Raw genomic sequence first — 18,046 nt, 5'->3', positions numbered from 1 at the left:
TAATTACATCACTCGCACGTGTGATAGTCGTAATAGCATAGCGACTATATGACAATATATAGGAATTTTACGTACGAGTCACCATTGTACAATATATTACATGCTGGACATGCTGTCTCCGGTCACTTGCGATAACTGATGGTTGACTGGAGGCGCCTTGTTGTAATCTACCATTTAAACCAGGGGCGGCCAACCCTTGGCCCGCGGGCGAGATGTGGCCAGCGAGGTTATTCTCTAAATTAGCTATATTATCAGGTCCTTTATGATGAACTTGTAGGGCCAACCGAAAGTTTCATCATCCCGACCGCGAAATTTTGGATGTCGATGACTAAAATATCAGTTCCGACGCATTGGCGTAGCTTGGGGCCAGCCATATTTTTCGGAGATCTTCGTTAAGTAGAATATTTCTCGGCAGATATATTTGACTCAAAATTTTTTTAGCACTTCACTCCATTTCTTTCTTCCAGTATTTACCACCTGCTAGAATTTAGAATACGTTCAATCTACGTAAATGAGTCGAAGTATATTCGCAATTATAAGAGAACGGGTCTTGCAACATGCGACTTCGCGTCTGCTCTCGCAGAAAGATCGTCGGTGATGTCACCTTTGGACAAAATTATAGACGAAGACGCATGTTCGCCGAAATCTTCGATATCGTCTATTCTATATGTCCAAGCGCCAAAAGTATCCTATCCCTGAGAAATGAGCCAGGGATAACTAGAAGTTCTAGATATCTCTGAAATGAGCCCAGCGGTATGCAGAGGTGACCCGTAATATGTGTAAGTAACAATATAATTGAGTACTTTGTTGCGCCGATAGCAGGCGATATATATAAGCGTAAGACCTTGGTAGCTTTCACACTCTATTTAACGTCCACTTGCGAATGAATATAACTTTATTAGGCCTAATGCTTCAGAATGCGTAAGAATGTACGATATTGCTTCATTTTTGAGTCCTTTTAATGCTTGGTTTACAATCTTCAATTGCTTTAATTGGCGAGCAAAATCATTGTTAACATATATTATAATGACAAGCAGAAGCTGGTAAATGCCTCTGTGAGAAAAGATGCTGTGAAGGACTTAAAAAACGGCAGTTGAGCAAGACGTAGTTTGCTTACTGCAGCAATTCATTTCACTTGCAGAACCTCTATGGCTAAGCTTCACGTACGTTTTTCAGAGTAGTTTCAAATGAATGAATTTCATTTTCACGTGCTTGAATTCGTTTTACCATGCTGTAAAATACTTTTACATGCCCAAGTTGGGGATTCTCGTTACATTGTCTTCTTGTGTGTTGGTGGATAAATATATTGCGACGCTGTCACTTGGCTCTTAATTGGGTTGTTTCATCTGAAAGTACTAATTTTGCCTGTTATAAGACTTTATTAGACTTGTATGGCTAGCAGAGATGAGTATGGATTAGGATTAGGTTTTGAAAAAACAGGATTTGTGAAAATTTGTTGGATTTGGATTGGATTTGGATTAGACATTTTTTTCGGAACGGATTATGATTGGATTTACCTATTTTCTGGGAGATTGGAGTGTCGTGTGGTGAATGGCGACAAACATTATTCAGATCAGTTAATAATGTACTTATGGTTACTAAGTTATCTTGAATCAAGTGAATCGTTGGTTGTGAAAGAAAATTTTCGAATCCCTCCATTGCATAAATTAGTATTTTTTCTGAATTTCCAGTTGGAATCGGATTAGGATTGGACATGGACTTGAATATGAAAAAGTTATGGATTTGGATTTGTACTTGAAGGTTCGGATTTGGATTGGATTAGGACATAGAAATTTCAAATCCGCTCATCTCTGATGGCTATATAGTAGGCTTACCATACGTCCTCTTTTAAGAGGATTTGTCCTCTTTTTTTACTTTTTTGAAAGTGTCCTCGGAGGACGCCCTTTTGTCCTCTTTTTTGAGATTTTGTCCTCTTTTTTGAAAATCCAGGTCTGTTATGCCGCAAATTAGCACAGAAGTGACGGTCCGGCGGATATTTCGGAGTGAAAAACGGTGAAGTTAGCTCTGAGCGAAAAAATGACCTTTTTTTTTTTTTTTTAGTCATCCATCTGGCAATGCGGAGAGATAAACGGTATTTTGAGCTCTGAGCAGAAGTGATGACCTTTTTTTTAGTCATCCACCTGGCAATGTAGGATAAAAAACGTTATTTTGAGATCTGAGCGGAAGTGATGACCTTTTTTTTTTTTTTTCAATCAACCGACCGCAAAGTGGGAAAAATCACCGGTTTTTGAGAATTCTACTCCGGTTTTGTATCTTGCAAATTTCTGAAAAAGTGTCCTCTTTTTGCATTTTCAAAATATGGTAAGCCTACATAGGCGTCTGGTACCAAGAAGTGAGATCGCAAACAATCATTGAGTCAGTCGTGATGTCTGTTTTGTAAGAGTCGGCCTCATATCCTGCAACTGTAATGTGCCATATTAGACCGTAAGTATCGTAGGCCCCGACGGGACTATACCGTGCCGACAACGGAGTATATATCCATTCCATTTCGACAGGTTTGGCCATCCAGCATCGGTCATTTTTAGATTAGGGTTTTGTCGCCGCATATGTTTCGGGCACCGCATTTTATCAGTGATTTGTTGCCCAAAACTTCACGTCTTCATGTGCCCCCCGAAGCACAAGGGGTTGTGCTCGAAATGAATGCGTCTCATAGGCCTGAACTCGCTCGTTGCGCACCCCTAGTACATCCGAACAGTCTTAGATCATGCTTTCTAGAAAAAACAGTCGGACAAATCTGATCATGAATTCTCATGATAAAGCCACATTTTCTGCGTGAGCCGCTCATTGGCTACAGTACCCAACACAGTGACCTGGTATACGTAAAAAACTAGCCCAGGATTTTTTGCAACAAATTCAACAAATATTACATACATTTTAAGAGATCGCTCTCGCACCGTGTCGACCCAAAATTAAACCCTTTGCGGTCCATACTTTAATGGTCTGGTCAACAAAATGAAAAAAAAATTTTAGGCAGAACAACTGAGAGTAATTTCTGGGGTTTTTGAGGTTGCTGATTACGATTATCACATTAGTTTTGTCAGATTGGCTCTCTGTCAGAAGATATTTATACCCCTAAAAAAGCCCAAAATTACTGTAGGCCTATTTACCCATAAATATTTCACTTGGTGGGAAGAAAATCATTGTTTTTTCTAATTTTATACTGCGCATAAATGGCTAATTGACTATGAAGAACCCTCATGTCATTCTCAGTCATTCTATCAATATTAACATGGCATAATGCGAAATATTTGTTTGTCAAAAAGCAGTTTGTCAAGCCTAAAAATTGTACTTTTCCAAAACGGAAATTCATCTTCTCCTGTATCAATTGGTCATTCTACCAAGATTAAAGAGGAGTATAAAGCTATAAAATTTGTCCTTGAAAGGCTTAACTACAATACTCATATGCGTCTCATTTCTTTTGAGTGGTAAATGGATAATTTTCCACTGAGCCAACGAAGTGGGTATACCTAGTAACCCTATCAAACGAGAAGCTTAAATCTGGTATCTGGTATATTCGAATGCCGATGAAAGATTCCAATTTCACATTAGGAGGAGTTCACAGCATGTAATTACTCCTAAGATGTAGTACATAAAACTTTTTACGGATAAATTCCAAATATCATAATTCCAATTCCGTTTTCGCGCGCACTCACACACATGAAATGTTGCCGCTCGTGGCAAGACAACATCAAAATCACGTTGTTCAAAAGATTTGCACTCTGTTGTTGCTAGTGTCACCGACCGCGATTCGTCCGTCTGACAAAAGGCAGACTCCTGTCGGATGCTTCATCTGTCCAGGATCAGAACCTTCGCTCCCGAAACAAGTCACGAACTCTCCGCCGCTCGTGAAAACCTGAACCCGGTTGTTGCGCCTGTCGCACACAATCATGTTGCCGTGGTCGTCTGTGGCGACGCCTGCCGGATCCTTGAACTCAGACTCGCCCGATCCTTCCGATCCAAACTGGAAAAGATGGCGGCCGTGCGTGTCGAAAACGTGGACGTTGTGATTGGCCCAGTCACTGACGACGACCTGCGAAAAAGAGGAAGGTCACGAGAGTTCGAATGGAGCTGACGGCTCACGCACTCTGCCGTTCGAAGTCACGGAAAGATAAGACGGAACTTTCAAACTCTCAGAACCGAACTTCCGAACGAACTTTCCCTCCTCCGTGAAGACTTGGACTGGATGATTGCCTACGTCGCCCTTGTGCGTGTCACAAACGTAGATCAGACCCCCGTCAGTTGCAACTCCGCCAGGATGGTTCAGTTCTCCGTCTCCTGAAACTAAGCGACGTCACTACCACCGGCCGCTATGACGTCACCCAAACGTCACCTTCGCCACCGAACGCCTGAACGAACCTCCCTTGTTCGTCGAATATTTGGATTCGGTCATTCCCCCAGTCCGAGGCGATAATATGCCCGCGTGTCGTCACACACACGTCGACCACGCCAACGAATTTTTCTTCGCTCCCGAAGCTTCCCTTGACTCGTCCGTTCATGTCGAAGATCTGGAAGCGCGAACGATGAAGCCACTTCAACTGCTGAAACAGACCAACGAACCTGGATGCGATGGTTGCCCCAATCTGCGACCACGAGATCGCCAGAGGTCGTTGAGCAAATGCCATGTGGATCATTCATCTGACCCGAGCCTTTGCCTTTCGTCCCGAAACATCTGCGAACGGATTCAAACAATTTTATTTTGAGCTTTATGACGAAACTAATACCGATTACTTTATCGCTCGTCCTTTGTTCCGATATCGCTGCAAGGCTTCTGCCGCAGATCGTCGTTCTGAACGGAATCGTTTTGAGAGAACTTTGTCAAAACTCAGGAGCCTGTTGTCCGCGAACCAGCTTGTCGCGAATCGCTTTTAACAGGCTCCTGACATGAAATGACTTTCGTGTCTGCATAACCCGTCTTAGTGCTACAAAAACTTGCCCAACTTATTGCTTATAATATACATGATCGATAGCAATGTCGATCATGTCGGCACAATTTCATACTGCTTTGTATGTTCTGCTTGGTAAACATCACCATTAACATCAACATTACATTGGGGTATGTTATGCTTGGGACACAGGTTAGCAAATAGATAGGAATCATTACAAAAGGCCACACAGCAGCACAGCAAAAATACAGGAACATTGATCGGAGGATAGTCAAAGAATTTTGTTTTGCATCGCTTTTGAAGACAACTCAACCATGTTATGAGTTTGACGGAAGAATTTCAAAACAATAAATTTCTGGCATTTTTTAGTAAATTAAAAATTTTCAAACTATAAGAACTCCGCGATCACCGTTTGGAATGACTTCAAATTTGGTGCGCGTCGTTTTTTAGGCAACAATGTTGGGATCAAGTCACTACCTTCGAGTCACGAGTCATCTCGAGTCATTGCAGATTTTCACTCGAGTCAAGTCAAGTCAATCGATTTTCTAATGTGACTCTGATCAAGTCAAGTCACTCATTTTTTGGAAGTGACTCGAGTCAAGTCGAGTCAAGTCAAGTCAAGTCAAGTCACAATTCAAGTCAAATTAAATTTATGAAGTATGAGTGATGATTCAAAGTCATTATATTTTGCTAGCTGTGTGAAAGACAGATTAATTGATCATTTATCTTGTATCAAATAACGAATATCTAGTTAATAATACATGCAAAAAGACGTTGTATCCCTCACGTACATGTAGAACTGCTAATAAAATACGTGAGTGACTGTACAATGTACAGCTCCATGCTACAGTCAGTTATTATCAGCCAAAATATAGGACCTAATAGGTAGCTTCGAGAAGTTGAAACAGAAGGATATGGTACAATAGCCTACACTACCCATCTACACATCCGTGCGAATATAAACGCACAAGCTATATTGGTTCGATGTAATTCATACAAGACGGTTGGTAAATGTGAGCACTGCGCAACGTTGGCCATAGAGACGTCTAAGAAACAGAGACACATTGCTATTTAGACAAATCTTCTACTATTACTATTACGACAGCGTCAGCTGTGATCGTTAAGTTTGCACTCAATTTATTTCTGATCTAACAATAGAGGATCAGTGTAACGTACAATCAGTGAATGACTGGTTGCTCTCACAAGTGACACCGGCGTATCTCGAACAGTCCGAACATACACAAGATACAGGGATTTATTCGACAGCTTTTACTTGATGACTTGAAATTGACTCGTAAATTTGGCTCCGAGTCACAAGTCAATGTAATGTACATTTTTGAAGCTCCGAGTCAAGTCAAGTCAAGTCATTTTTCCAAGATGACTCGAGTCAAGTCAAGTCATACGAAAAAGTTGACTCGAGTCATCCCAACACTGTTAGGCAATCTAACGATTTAATCACCTAGCCAGCAAGATTGAGAAAATAAGTTTTGAAAAGCCCTACTGGTCAACAAAATGCAAAAAAATTTTGGGCAGACCATCTAGGAGCCGTTACTGGGGTTTTCAAGTTGCTGATCACATCAGTTTTGGTAGATTGGCTTTAGAAAGGACGATATTTACAACCCTGAAAAAGCTATTCACTTTATATACCCCTGACATTTCACTTGGTAGAAAGTAAATCTTCGATTTTCCTATAAATAGATAACACTGGTCAACACAAATTTTGGTGCCAAGAAAGAAAATCTGTTTTGGGGTATTTGCAGGTCGCTGAACCAAAAAATGACATTGGTTTTTCCGAATTGGCTCAATTTTTTGAAATATTCCATATTTTAGTTTAAAAAAAACGAACAATTTCGAACAAAATCGATCAAATGAAAAATACTGTAACATAGTTTTATGATTGTAACAGTTGAATGCTATGACATGCTAAGCATAGATGCAAAGTCCTTAGAGATGTGACTAACATTGCCAAAAGCCAAAACACGTTTGCTTTGATAAATGCTCTGTCAGGGGACGTGAGCGAATATAAAATTGAATACTTTCAACAGGTTAATACCCGAGTTATATATTAGCAATAACAGTACAACGCAGGAAGAAATAGTCCTATATCTATCGAGTATTTTCACCATAACAGATAAGGTATATATAAGTGGCCAGTTTCAAAAGAACAGATTGAGAAATCGAGCATTAGTGTCCGGATGTTGCATATTTCAAGATAATTTTCCTCAACTAATTGACAATAATAAACTGGTCCAAACAATAGGTAAAGCCGCAACACAATCACCATGACAATGACCAATTGCATCGAGCGATTGTTTAGAACAATACCGATTTTCTAACTTTCGGGGCCATTTCGGGGTAGTTCCATCGTCCCGACAAGAATTTTATTCTCGGAATCAGCCCGACACCAGCTTAGATTAATACCAGTTTTAATAAATTTTGAAAATTGAAAACTTTCATTTCAAGGGATCACGATTTCGTTGGAAGCAATAAGTCCGTGGTCAGAAGAGCCCTGGCTAGGTTGTATATTGGGTACTTATACGTATACATGCACATGTTAGTTACAGGCTTTTTACTTACTCTTATTATCGTATATTCTTTCTTCCTCTGCTTCCAGAATTTCGATCATCTCACTTAAATTGGCAAATTCATCGAGTGGGTCAACAACTTCTACCTGGGGCGAATGTGCTCTTTCATCACTTGAGTCATCGATCTCATCCACACACCCATAATCTAAAAAATATTTACATCCATATTTTGTTTCAATCTAATGATGAACAGGAGGAATATAGCCTCATCCCTCTATTTCATCCGGTATGTTGGAATTGCCAAAAAGGGTTGCCAACAATAACCAAATAGGCTCATCACAAAAATGTTGAGATAGCCAAGCCAAAATCACTGAAACAGGATTACTACCGACAAGCCTGTAGGTGACTCACTAGGATGCTGCGACACACAGTTTGGAAACCACTGGACCACATAATGGGATGCCTAGAGACTACTAGAAATGGGATGGACTCCATGTTGCAGATGTCGATGTCATTAGTCCATGCGTATTCTGCAGACCATTGTGAATAGGAACACTCATCAGTAAGATCACTACTCATCACATGAGATGGCGCAATGCTAATAGAATTTTCATTTAAAAAACATCGATGGAAGTACCCCTTTGCTTGCCAATAATAATTTTTTTCACTCCAGCAATAATATTCACAGTGAGATGTTTACACATTTACAAATGAAAAATAACTGAATGCCACATCAAGTAAATGCATATAACGCTCCAAAAGATTATAGCCAAGGTTTTATCCCCAAGGCTACCATAGTTAAAATGATGAATTTTCCCAGTAAATGAGCTAAAGGTTGTAATGACTTGTAATTTCTTTTCGACTCGACTTGCCTTGAGTCATTTTATCAAAAATATAAAATGCCTTGACTCGACTCGAGTCAATTTGTGTATTGACTTGACTTGTACTAGTGTCAGACCAAGTCATAGGACTCAACAAACTATACATAAATTACACTGGTCAACAAAATGAAAATAAAATTTTAGGCAGAACATCTGAGAGCCGTTCCCGGGGTTTTTGAGGTTGCTGATTACGAATATCACATTAGTTTTGTCAGATTGGCTCTCTGTCAGAAGATATTTATGCCCCTAAAAAAGCCCAAAATTACTGTATTTACCCTCAAATATTTCACTTGATAGGAAGAAAATCGTAGTTTCTCATTTTATTCTGCGCATAAATGGCCAATTGACTATGAAGAACCCGCATGTCATTCTCAGTCATTCTATCAATATTAACATGGCATGATGCGAAATATTTGTTTGTCAAAAAAGCAATTTGTCAAGCTTAAAAATTGTACTTTTGCACAACGGAAATTCATACTCAATTGGTCATTCTACCAAGATTAAAGAGGAGTATAAAACCGTAAAATTTGTCCTTGAAAGGCTTGACTACAATTTTCATATGTGTCTCATTTCTTTTGACTGGTAAATGGATAATTTTCCACTGATTCAACAAAGTGACCTAGTGACCCTGTCAAACGAGAAGCTTAAATCTGGTGTCTGGTATATTGGAATACCGATGAAAGATTCCAATTTCACATTAGGAAGGAGTTCACAGCATGTAATTTATCCTAAGATGTAGTAAATAAAAACTTTTTAGATGATCACAAAGCACCCAACTACAAACAGTTGGTCCGAAAATTCGTATCTGCATATCGAACATTTGAGCACAAACATGAGCATAAAAGCTCACTTCCTGTTCAGTCATCTTGATATATTTCCTTATCATTTTGTTGATTAGCAAGGGAAGAGGTTCTACCAAGACATCAGAACAACAAACGAAAGATACCAGAGCAGATGAGATGAACCATTACACATATTATATCAGACCATTCCCGGAACATTTCGAGAAACTGCACTAAATAGCTTACAGGCGAAAATCGTACAAAAAACAATTTCGATTTAAAGTATATCAGTAATATTGTATTCCAACTGATTATTTCAAATTTATAATAGGTGGTTGACGAAAAACTGATGGAATTAATGCCATGTTATGTGAGTATCTAGGTAAATACTTATATACATGACTGGAGTTTATTTATGTACATGATATCCGTGAAAGTCAGTAACTATGATAAATCCATTACCCCTAAATATAGTGCTGTTGCCGTATTTTGATTTAAAATGGTCTTCTGTGTGTAAAAATAACAAGTAGATTGAATTTCTAAACTTTATAGTACGACTAAGCCTATTTTTTATCTAGTCAATACCGCGAAAATGGGAGATTTTGGTCAAAATAGCCCCATGGGTTATCTCCACAAGAGCCAATTTGAAAAAACTAAGGTCATATTCGGAATCAGTGCCCTTCAGAACCCCCAAAACCACTCTTACTTTGCCTGCCTAAAAATATGTGTTGACCAGTGTTATTCAAGTCTCGTATATCGGGACCAATAACTGCAAAATAGGCCCAGAAACCGTATTTCAACTGTTTTCTTTGGAGTACGAGAAGTGAGCATATTATTATTCGAGGCTTTCATTCAAGCGTTTCACAAAAATGAGTTGAACCTGACTTGAAATCGATACTGAACGATAAACACTATAACTTGGACTCGGGATCGAGACAACACTATGACTCGAACTCGTTGATTTGGACTTCGATTTGACTCTGTGGTGAATTGAAAATGACTCGACTTGACTCAAAATTATAAAAGTCACTTGTGACTCGGAGCCTTGGGACTTGGCTACAACCCTGAATGAGATTATGGAGCAAAGGAAAAAAATTCACCTGTTTGTTCCTTATCATTGTCCATTTAAACAAGTGGCTGCTCTTGCACACGAAACAGACAATGAAATATGGCAAAACGTGGAAAATATAATGTGCAGCACGTATGAAAACCAAATACAAAAAATAAAGTGCTGGGGAATTTGCTGGCAACATCACAAAATTAAAATGAAAAAATACCTGCTGGACTTGTATTAAGAGTTTTATGATAAAGACTACCCTAGTCGGAATGATGTCTTTCCCACTAAGTGTGATATTCCAAATTTAAACACGATTAAAGTAGCAGAGACCTAAAGAGTCCAATTGCTGAATATTTATCTGCTGAATACTTTACCATGATTAAGAATTGCCAATACTGACCAGGATGCTGTTCTTATCCATGACTCCATGCAGCACGGAAACACACTAAAATGTTGAAAAAAGGCTTTGTACAACAGCGAAGGAAGACCAAATACAAAAAAAACTCTGGCCTTGAGTTGGTATCATAAGGATAATAAAATAAGAAAAAGCAACTTTATTGTCGTTGGAATTATGGCGTATGATGAAGGAATATGTTATCTGGTATTTACCAAATTCACAATCATGTTCTTCTAATCTCCAACAGGGATGATCTTCAATCTGCCAGATAGTCGGGCGGTAGCGGCGTTCTTTGCTCATCATCAATTTGAATAAGTGTGAAAAGGTGTTAGGGTTCGGAACTAATAGGTGAGCAACACGCACATTCCCCTTAATTATATTGGAATCTCTCAAATCTGGCTCAGGTCCGAATGAGGATTTTCCATAGCTCATAATGAAGTGAAATAAAGCTCCCAAAGAGAAAATGTCTGATTTCAATGATATGTAAGCATTTCCAAAACTTTCAGGAGGGCGGTATCCAACAGTACCAAACCTATATTCACAAAAAACCATCGAACGTTCCGACTTGATTCCCTGGCTTATACCAAAATCGGCAATTTTTACACGTTGCTGGTCGAGTGTGAGCAAGATGTTTGCAGGTTTCAAGTCTTTGTGGATAATACACTTATCGTGAATGTATTTCATGCCTTTAATAATTTGTATGCAGTATCTCAAATTCAGTTGCAAGTTGTAAGATGTATTTGTTAAATATTGATTCAAATCATCTTCACAACATAACTCCAACACTAGAAATCTCTCTTTGAATATGCTGTCGACGACGCCAGATTGGATGAGTGATACCACGTGCATATGCGTTCCAAGTTTTGCGAGAATCTCCACTTCTTTGTTACTCTGATCAGTGTCTTGCGGGAATTTAATTGCGCATTGGCGATTACTCAGTACACGACTTATTATTTCTCCTTGGTACACATTTTTGCACTTGCTCAAGCATCTCCGTGGAAACATCACAATAGTATCAGAGAGGTTCTTCATTTCTGCAAAATTTTAATTTATACAATCGTAAATAAGCCAATCCCTTTTTTTAGCTATTTTGATGAAACCAATAACTTTCATGTTCCTTTAGGTTAGCCTATCACTTTCTTGACACATCAATACTTCGGAAACGTCTCACTGCAGGCTGTGACAAATGATGTAACGTAAAGTTTTCGTGATCACGATGAGCGCAAGCTTATCAGTACCAAAAATAAATCAGCAACTAAATCAAGATACTACATAATTCTGAAACATATTTTGAAAACGGATTTTTTAATTTCGTAGAAAATGTACCTGTTTCATCGGACACAGCGATAGAGTCACTGTCAGCGCTAGATGATTCGTCGGTCTCCGATGATTGATCTGAAAGAGAACCTACAACTGTGTTCACACTGCGTTCATATTCGTGATCACCATGGAACAATGAACGCAAGCTTATCAATACCAAAAATAAATTAGCAACCAAATAAAGATACATCATTCTGAAAAATACTTTGAAAACATATTTTTTAATTTCTTAGAAAATGTACCTGTTTTATCGGACACAGCGATAGAGTCACTGTCAGCGCTAGATGATTCGTCGGTCTCCGATGATTGATCTAAAAGAGAACGTACAACTGCGTTACTATTAATTGCATATGTACAAAGTGCAGGCATTTACCAATGTTGCACTAGCATACCATTAGTAATAATGCCATAGACTTTTTGTTTGTTTTGGCTTGCGAATCAAACGGAACAGCTGGAATTTATAAGTAGTTACCGTAATTTTCCATGTATAATGCGCAAAATTTTACCGATTTTTTTGCCGTAAAATAGAGGGGGTGCGTATTATACATGGGTACAAGCCTTGAAAAAAATTTTTCTAGATAAAAAACTTGAAATCACACCTTTCTTCATGTTTGTTTCCAATCGCACATCACTTTCAGCCATCGCGCCCAGTAATTCATATTATCATTGAAACAGGCTGCTAATTAACGAGCAGCACAGCACGTGGTCTCCTGCTGAGTCAGTTTGCCGTTTGTACGTACGTACGTTTGTACATAATGAGATTGATTTACACTAACACGTAACATAGTTACCTCTGCCCTTTACTCTCTTCAAAATTTTAGTGTTTTTGGGCTGTAACTCGTTTTGCGTTCACAATAGAGAAAACTTTCTTCTTGGGACTTGTATAAACATGATGTTTCTGCAGCTTTTAAGCTACATCTCATGACTCTACGGCCAGTGGTTGTCGAGATGGGCAATTTTACCCCCTCCCGCGCAGAAATTGGGGGATTACCGGCTGAAAAGTGGGGGCAATCCCCCAAAATTAATTTTTCTTCAAGTCATTTGTCGGGATTTAAGAACCCTCTTTTTTTGATTTGAAAAAAAAGTTATTTTCACTCCATCCCAAATTAGTACTCACCCTGCATTCGCAGTACATGAATAGTTATATTTTAGTATTTCATGTCATTCTGTTTTGCAATGTCACTGTTCAACAATCAGGACATAACCATTGCTAATCATCATACACTTAACGGCATGGTCTCTGAACGATAGTAGATAGCAGGCAAAGCCTGCGAGGCCCGGGTCGCGATAGTTCAGGCCAGCGACGTATTGCACACGAGGTCTATTACAGATGCGATTGCACAGGCCAACGATTATGTCATGCGCACCAGGCCTGTTAGAGATGGGACTGTAGCGTTTAAGCCAGCTGTTACATCTTGCCCACATGGCGTGTCGTATATGCGATTTTCATGACTGTGGTTGACGCGATGAAGTAGCGAGGATAGCCGCGCGCACGTGCAGCATGATGATGTATACGCCATTGCCAGAATGAAGCAACACGTTTTGTCACCAGCAGCGTGCACCCAACTCGAGTGTTGTCAGCCTACCCCTGCTGCTGTTGAACGTTCTTTCTCTATTATTGGCAAGCTACTTAGTAAGGACAGACACTTTCTACCCGAGATTGTAGGACAGTCTCTTTTGATGTACCACAAATTTTTGTAATGATTTCTACCATAATGAGTAATGTAACTAACGGAATTCTGCAGAGGGCCAGAGTAAGTTATAATGAAGTTTTTCCATGTAAAAATTTGTCAGTCAGGGGCAAAAAGTTTTTTTTCCAGGCCGAACTACTTCGTATAAGGACGGACAGTTCCAACCAGAAAAGGTAAGTAGTACAATTCTAACATTATGTGGGAAAACACCTAATTTGCATACGTTAGGTCAAATTGAGATTTTTAAGGTTAAAAATTGTCAAAACTTAGATTTTTAGCTCCAAATATTCCGTTTTTTAGGTCCTGGCTAGAATGCAAATCGTTCGATGCGAGAAATCGTCAGCTATAAAGTTGAGCAATAAGTATATTGTGACGTAGCAAGCATACCGACTTCTCATTTAAAAAGGAAGTAGTTCTCTCGTGAGGCATTTTCATCACAATCGCCATATTGTCTTCCAATATGTATTCAAGAATGCGCTCCAAGAAGCAAAATGAATGTAATCGTCAGTAATCCTGATTACTTTTCGAATGTAATCGTAATCGTCTACTCCAGTGGTCGGGAACCTTTGGCTCGCGATCCATATATGGCTCTTTTGGGCATAAGATATGGCTCTTTGACATATTTATATTTTTGTATTGAATTTTATCGATATTGCAGCAACTTGTTAGTAAATTTTCTTAACGACCACAATAATTATTGACGTGGCATTATAACCATGTATTTGAGAGGTCAAGGCAGTGGCGTGCCCTGGGTTAAGGGCTCGGACGTCGGACCCCTTTACAAAATCCTCAAATTCAAGTTGCTGTAGCGTCAGGGACCAATATCCCTCCTGGATTGCACCATACGTTGGTTGATCAAGAGAATAACATACAGGGGGATGCCTATATTACAATCAAGTTGTCATATTGTCTTCCTCATCTACGCCGAAAAATGAACTGTCTTGGAAGTGACCTCCCAATTACAAATTCAAATTACAAACAACGCTTCGCTATCCACGTCCAAATGGATAAGTAGCTTTCCAGTACTGCCGTTAAAATTTAGGCCTGTAGTGCAACGCTGATGTTACCGCCGAATGGAGAAGTCGATCAATATTTAGATTTTCGGAATCAGTGCTATAGTTATTTAGATTAATACCAGTAAATATAAATTATGAGTTATTTACGATGAATTGCGCTATCACAGGATGATTAGTGGCCTAGGAGTTTTTACAGAGAAAATATGGCGCTCACGGCGAATCCCATGTAGTGAGCAAGAATTAGTACTATCATGACGTCACGAATTTTCAATTAATATCTCCTGTATTCTTCACAATGTATACGCAAGACTAGCGGCAGATTACGACTAAACAAAGGAAGCATTGAAATATGTCAACCTATCTCTGTTAGGGCCACTGTTTTAATGGTTTGTAACTGTATTCAAACGGCCAATCATCGTACTTTGCCAATTTCATTATTTGCGAACAACGACGTTGCTATAATAGAACACCTATGGTTAGTATACTTGAATGTTCGATAACAAAGTATTCAAGTGAAAAACAAGGCCATTGGTTTCGAGGTAACATTATGAAATCATTTGACTGGTGCGGCCCACGAGCGATCTGAAGGTTTGAATTCAGCCCGCGACGCTAGTTAAAGTTTGACACCCCTGCTCCACGTGATTGATCTGCAATTCTGTATCACGTTTTGCTTTTTTGGTAATCCCAAATTTTAATGAATGTGCACAATTAAGCAATATTTCTCTTTACTTTCAGTTTTCTCGTTTGTTGTCAAGCTTTCTGTGGCATGTACAAGTGCCATATTGTCTAATATAAGTTTTTTGGCAAAATGGTCCACCGCTCCTTCCATATTAATATCGGCCTATGATATCAGTTATCGGCCTCGTGAGTGTGTCCATAACACTGGCGAACACAATTTATGTTGTATTTGATCAGACAATTGTTTTCGAATAACTTTAGGGCACTGAATTCAAAAATGACTTCCGTTTTTCTCTATCACGTCAAGTTTTTGGGGTAGGCACCTAGCCCATTGTCTCATAACCTACATAAAGGTACTACTTTTAATATTTTGTGTTTATTGTATAAAACGTTTCAAAAACCACAAGCAGTCGAGAGTAACTCAATACACTCCAAATAATGCACTGCTTTATTTGGTTGATTTAAACTAGGGTTGTAATGACTCGAGTCATGACTCGGCTCGAGTAACGATTTTCTGACGACTCGACTTGACTTGAGTCATTTTCTCAAATAAGGAAATGACTCTGACTCGACCTGGACTCGAGTCATTGCGCATGACTCGAACCATGTTATATGACTCAACACTCGGACGGCCAAGACCAACATTTCATAGTAATTTCGAAGGATAGTAAAGTAGCCACACTACTGGGATTTCGTCTATTGGTACTGGTACTGGAAAATGCGACCAGAAACTGCTAAAACAGAGGAAAATTAGTATATTATACATGCAAACCATTCGATATCACCAAACAGTTATAAAAAGTGGATTTAACAAGACTTTAACTGGAAAGCAAGTAGTCAACACAATGACTTGGACTCGTCCCGCAGTTTCTGCTATCAATAATCTGATATAATAGCGCAATAATACTTGTTCAGGTTATTCAGTCTGTGCCATATATAGTCCGTGTAGAAGTAAAAAGTCGTTATTTCGTTATTTTACAAAGAAATCGATTACATATGTGAAATAATCAATTACGGTTACATCGGATTTTTTTCGAATGTAACCAATTACGATTACTAATCACGATTACCCCATGTCTACTTTCAAAATACATTCAAAATCTAAAATGGTTTCGAAGAATGCAAATGGGACAAAAACATGTCGACTTTTTTAGAGAAGGGCTGTTCTGTGATTGAGTACCTCAGTAGTCAGTACTGAACTGAGCCCCTTTGACAATAGTGGTGTCGTGTATGATACGCAATGAATAATTATTTGCCAACTGCACAATGGTATCCTACATTACGCTACGAGGTCGGTTATAACAATAGCTAAACATTTTCTTACTACCATAAAAAGGCGTTTCTGTTGCATAAGGATTAGCTAATCGCGGCATCATTTAATTAACAATTAAGGATATAACGTGAATGCTTCCCTAATGCTTGCCATTCTGAACACAATCCATTCAAGTATGCAAAACGAAATTCGAGCAAACCTGATTTCGGCAGGCCGCCAGTCGTGCCTCTCGGCACCCCCTCCGGGGACAAGTCATCTCCCGATGTGAGCTGCGGATGTGAGGAAACGACACCGAAATTGCGTATTGCGGAAAGCACAACATTTTTGTCGCCATCTGTGAACTGAAAAGGTCTTTGGTTTTTGCGGCGCCACCGATGGGTTTTTCGCGGATTCAACTCACTTTAACAGTCAACCGAACTTTGTCTTTGTTGTTGCTTTCCATGGCCACCAACGCGTCTACTTCCTTGAACAGACATTTCTTGCGTAACTGCAGCTCCAAGATGAAGCATTCTATCGACTGCAGAAGATTTGTCGATGAAATTGGAAAACAGGAAGATATATTCTTGAGATAACGGGCGGCCGGACCTGCGATATTTCCTCTTTAACTTTCCTGCAATTTTCTTCCATTTTCTCCATTCTCTCTCGTAAATCGGAATCCGATTCTGCCAGTTTGGAAAGGAGTCACGTGAACTAAAATTTGCGCAGTCAAAGGCAGGGTCAGGAGGGGTGCAAATTTGGGATCCCACCTGAATGAGAATGCTTCCAAATGGGCTAACTTACCTACCCCAGCAATAAACCCGTCCTGAACGTATTCTTTTATATATATTTGCGCTCACGATTTTGCTGAGCTGTATCTTTCTGCTGAGTTGTGTTAGCTTTCTCAAAATATTTTTATCAACTGAGATCTGAATAATCAAAACCTGAAAAATAGGTAAACTCCTTGACCGACCGGGAATCGAAGTCACGTCCAGAATTGGACTAGAAAATTTTCAGCATTTTAGAATCCGATTAAAATTAGAGCTACTGTTTTTCTAAATTATATTAGAATTAGAGCTACAAAGTAGGATTGTTCAGAATTTTTATTTTTTCAAATTTCACTCGCTTAGTCATAAAAGTGTCAGGTTGCCTAAAAAACGATACGCATAATATTTGGGTCAATTCCGACTATTGAAGGCCGTGCGCAATCTTAAATTGAAATTTCGACCATTTTTGTTTTTTTAGTATTTACGGTGGCAAATTTCGATGCTTCAATATGACCGAATGTCGTGTTTCAGGAATGCCTGATGCTTTCTTCACGGGTTTACATCTTGATACTTACGCTGTGATAGAGTTGAGACGATGAAATTGCTAATTAATTTGACACTGATTTGCTGGGAATGAGTCTACGCAATTGAAATAGTCTCGTCAAAACGATGGCGATATATACAAATGAATAAAATAAATATAATTTGCTACCATCGTTCAATTTTTCTTCTATTTTATTTTTTTATCTACCGTAACATATTTTACAGCCGGACTGTTT

General features: G+C 39.1%; 1 protein-coding gene across 1 annotated transcript; it reads right to left on the bottom strand.

The window, feature by feature from the left end:
• Positions 1-3,627: 3,627 nt before the first annotated feature.
• Positions 3,628-17,443, bottom strand: LOC145444702 (uncharacterized). Its single transcript, XM_080322705.1, has 13 exons — positions 17,305-17,443; positions 17,110-17,214; positions 16,925-17,041; positions 16,724-16,865; positions 12,109-12,177; positions 11,873-11,953; positions 10,759-11,580; positions 7,482-7,634; positions 4,750-4,807; positions 4,579-4,690; positions 4,352-4,526; positions 4,106-4,302; positions 3,628-4,051 (listed from the first exon to the last, which is right to left on the bottom strand). The coding sequence occupies exons 2-13, from the start codon at positions 17,158-17,160 to the stop codon at positions 3,725-3,727; spliced, it is 2,304 nt and encodes a 767-aa protein (XP_080178831.1). The 5' UTR covers positions 17,161-17,214; positions 17,305-17,443; the 3' UTR covers positions 3,628-3,724.
• Positions 17,444-18,046: the final 603 nt, after the last annotated feature.

This window comes from Botryllus schlosseri, chromosome 8 (genome assembly GCF_051294905.1).
Source record: "Botryllus schlosseri isolate E-star chromosome 8, Bs_hap1, whole genome shotgun sequence".
NCBI classification, from domain to species: domain Eukaryota; kingdom Metazoa; phylum Chordata; class Ascidiacea; order Stolidobranchia; family Styelidae; genus Botryllus; species Botryllus schlosseri.
Note: the sequence above shows the minus strand (reverse complement) of the source record. Positions and strands in the feature narration are given on the sequence as shown.

Bases quoted from the DNA above. Each gene is read 5' to 3' on its own strand.
- LOC145444702 (XM_080322705.1), bottom strand. From the start codon at position 17,160: ATGGAGAAAATGGAAGAAAATTGCAGGAAAGTTAAAGAGGAAATATCG. The intron at 12,178-16,723 runs GTTTGCTCGAAT...GTTCTCTTTTAG, and splicing joins TGGCGGCCTGCCGAAATCAG to ATCAATCATCGGAGACCGAC. The intron at 4,303-4,351 runs GTGACGTTTGGG...GACGTCGCTTAG, and splicing joins TCAGGCGTTCGGTGGCGAAG to TTTCAGGAGACGGAGAACTG.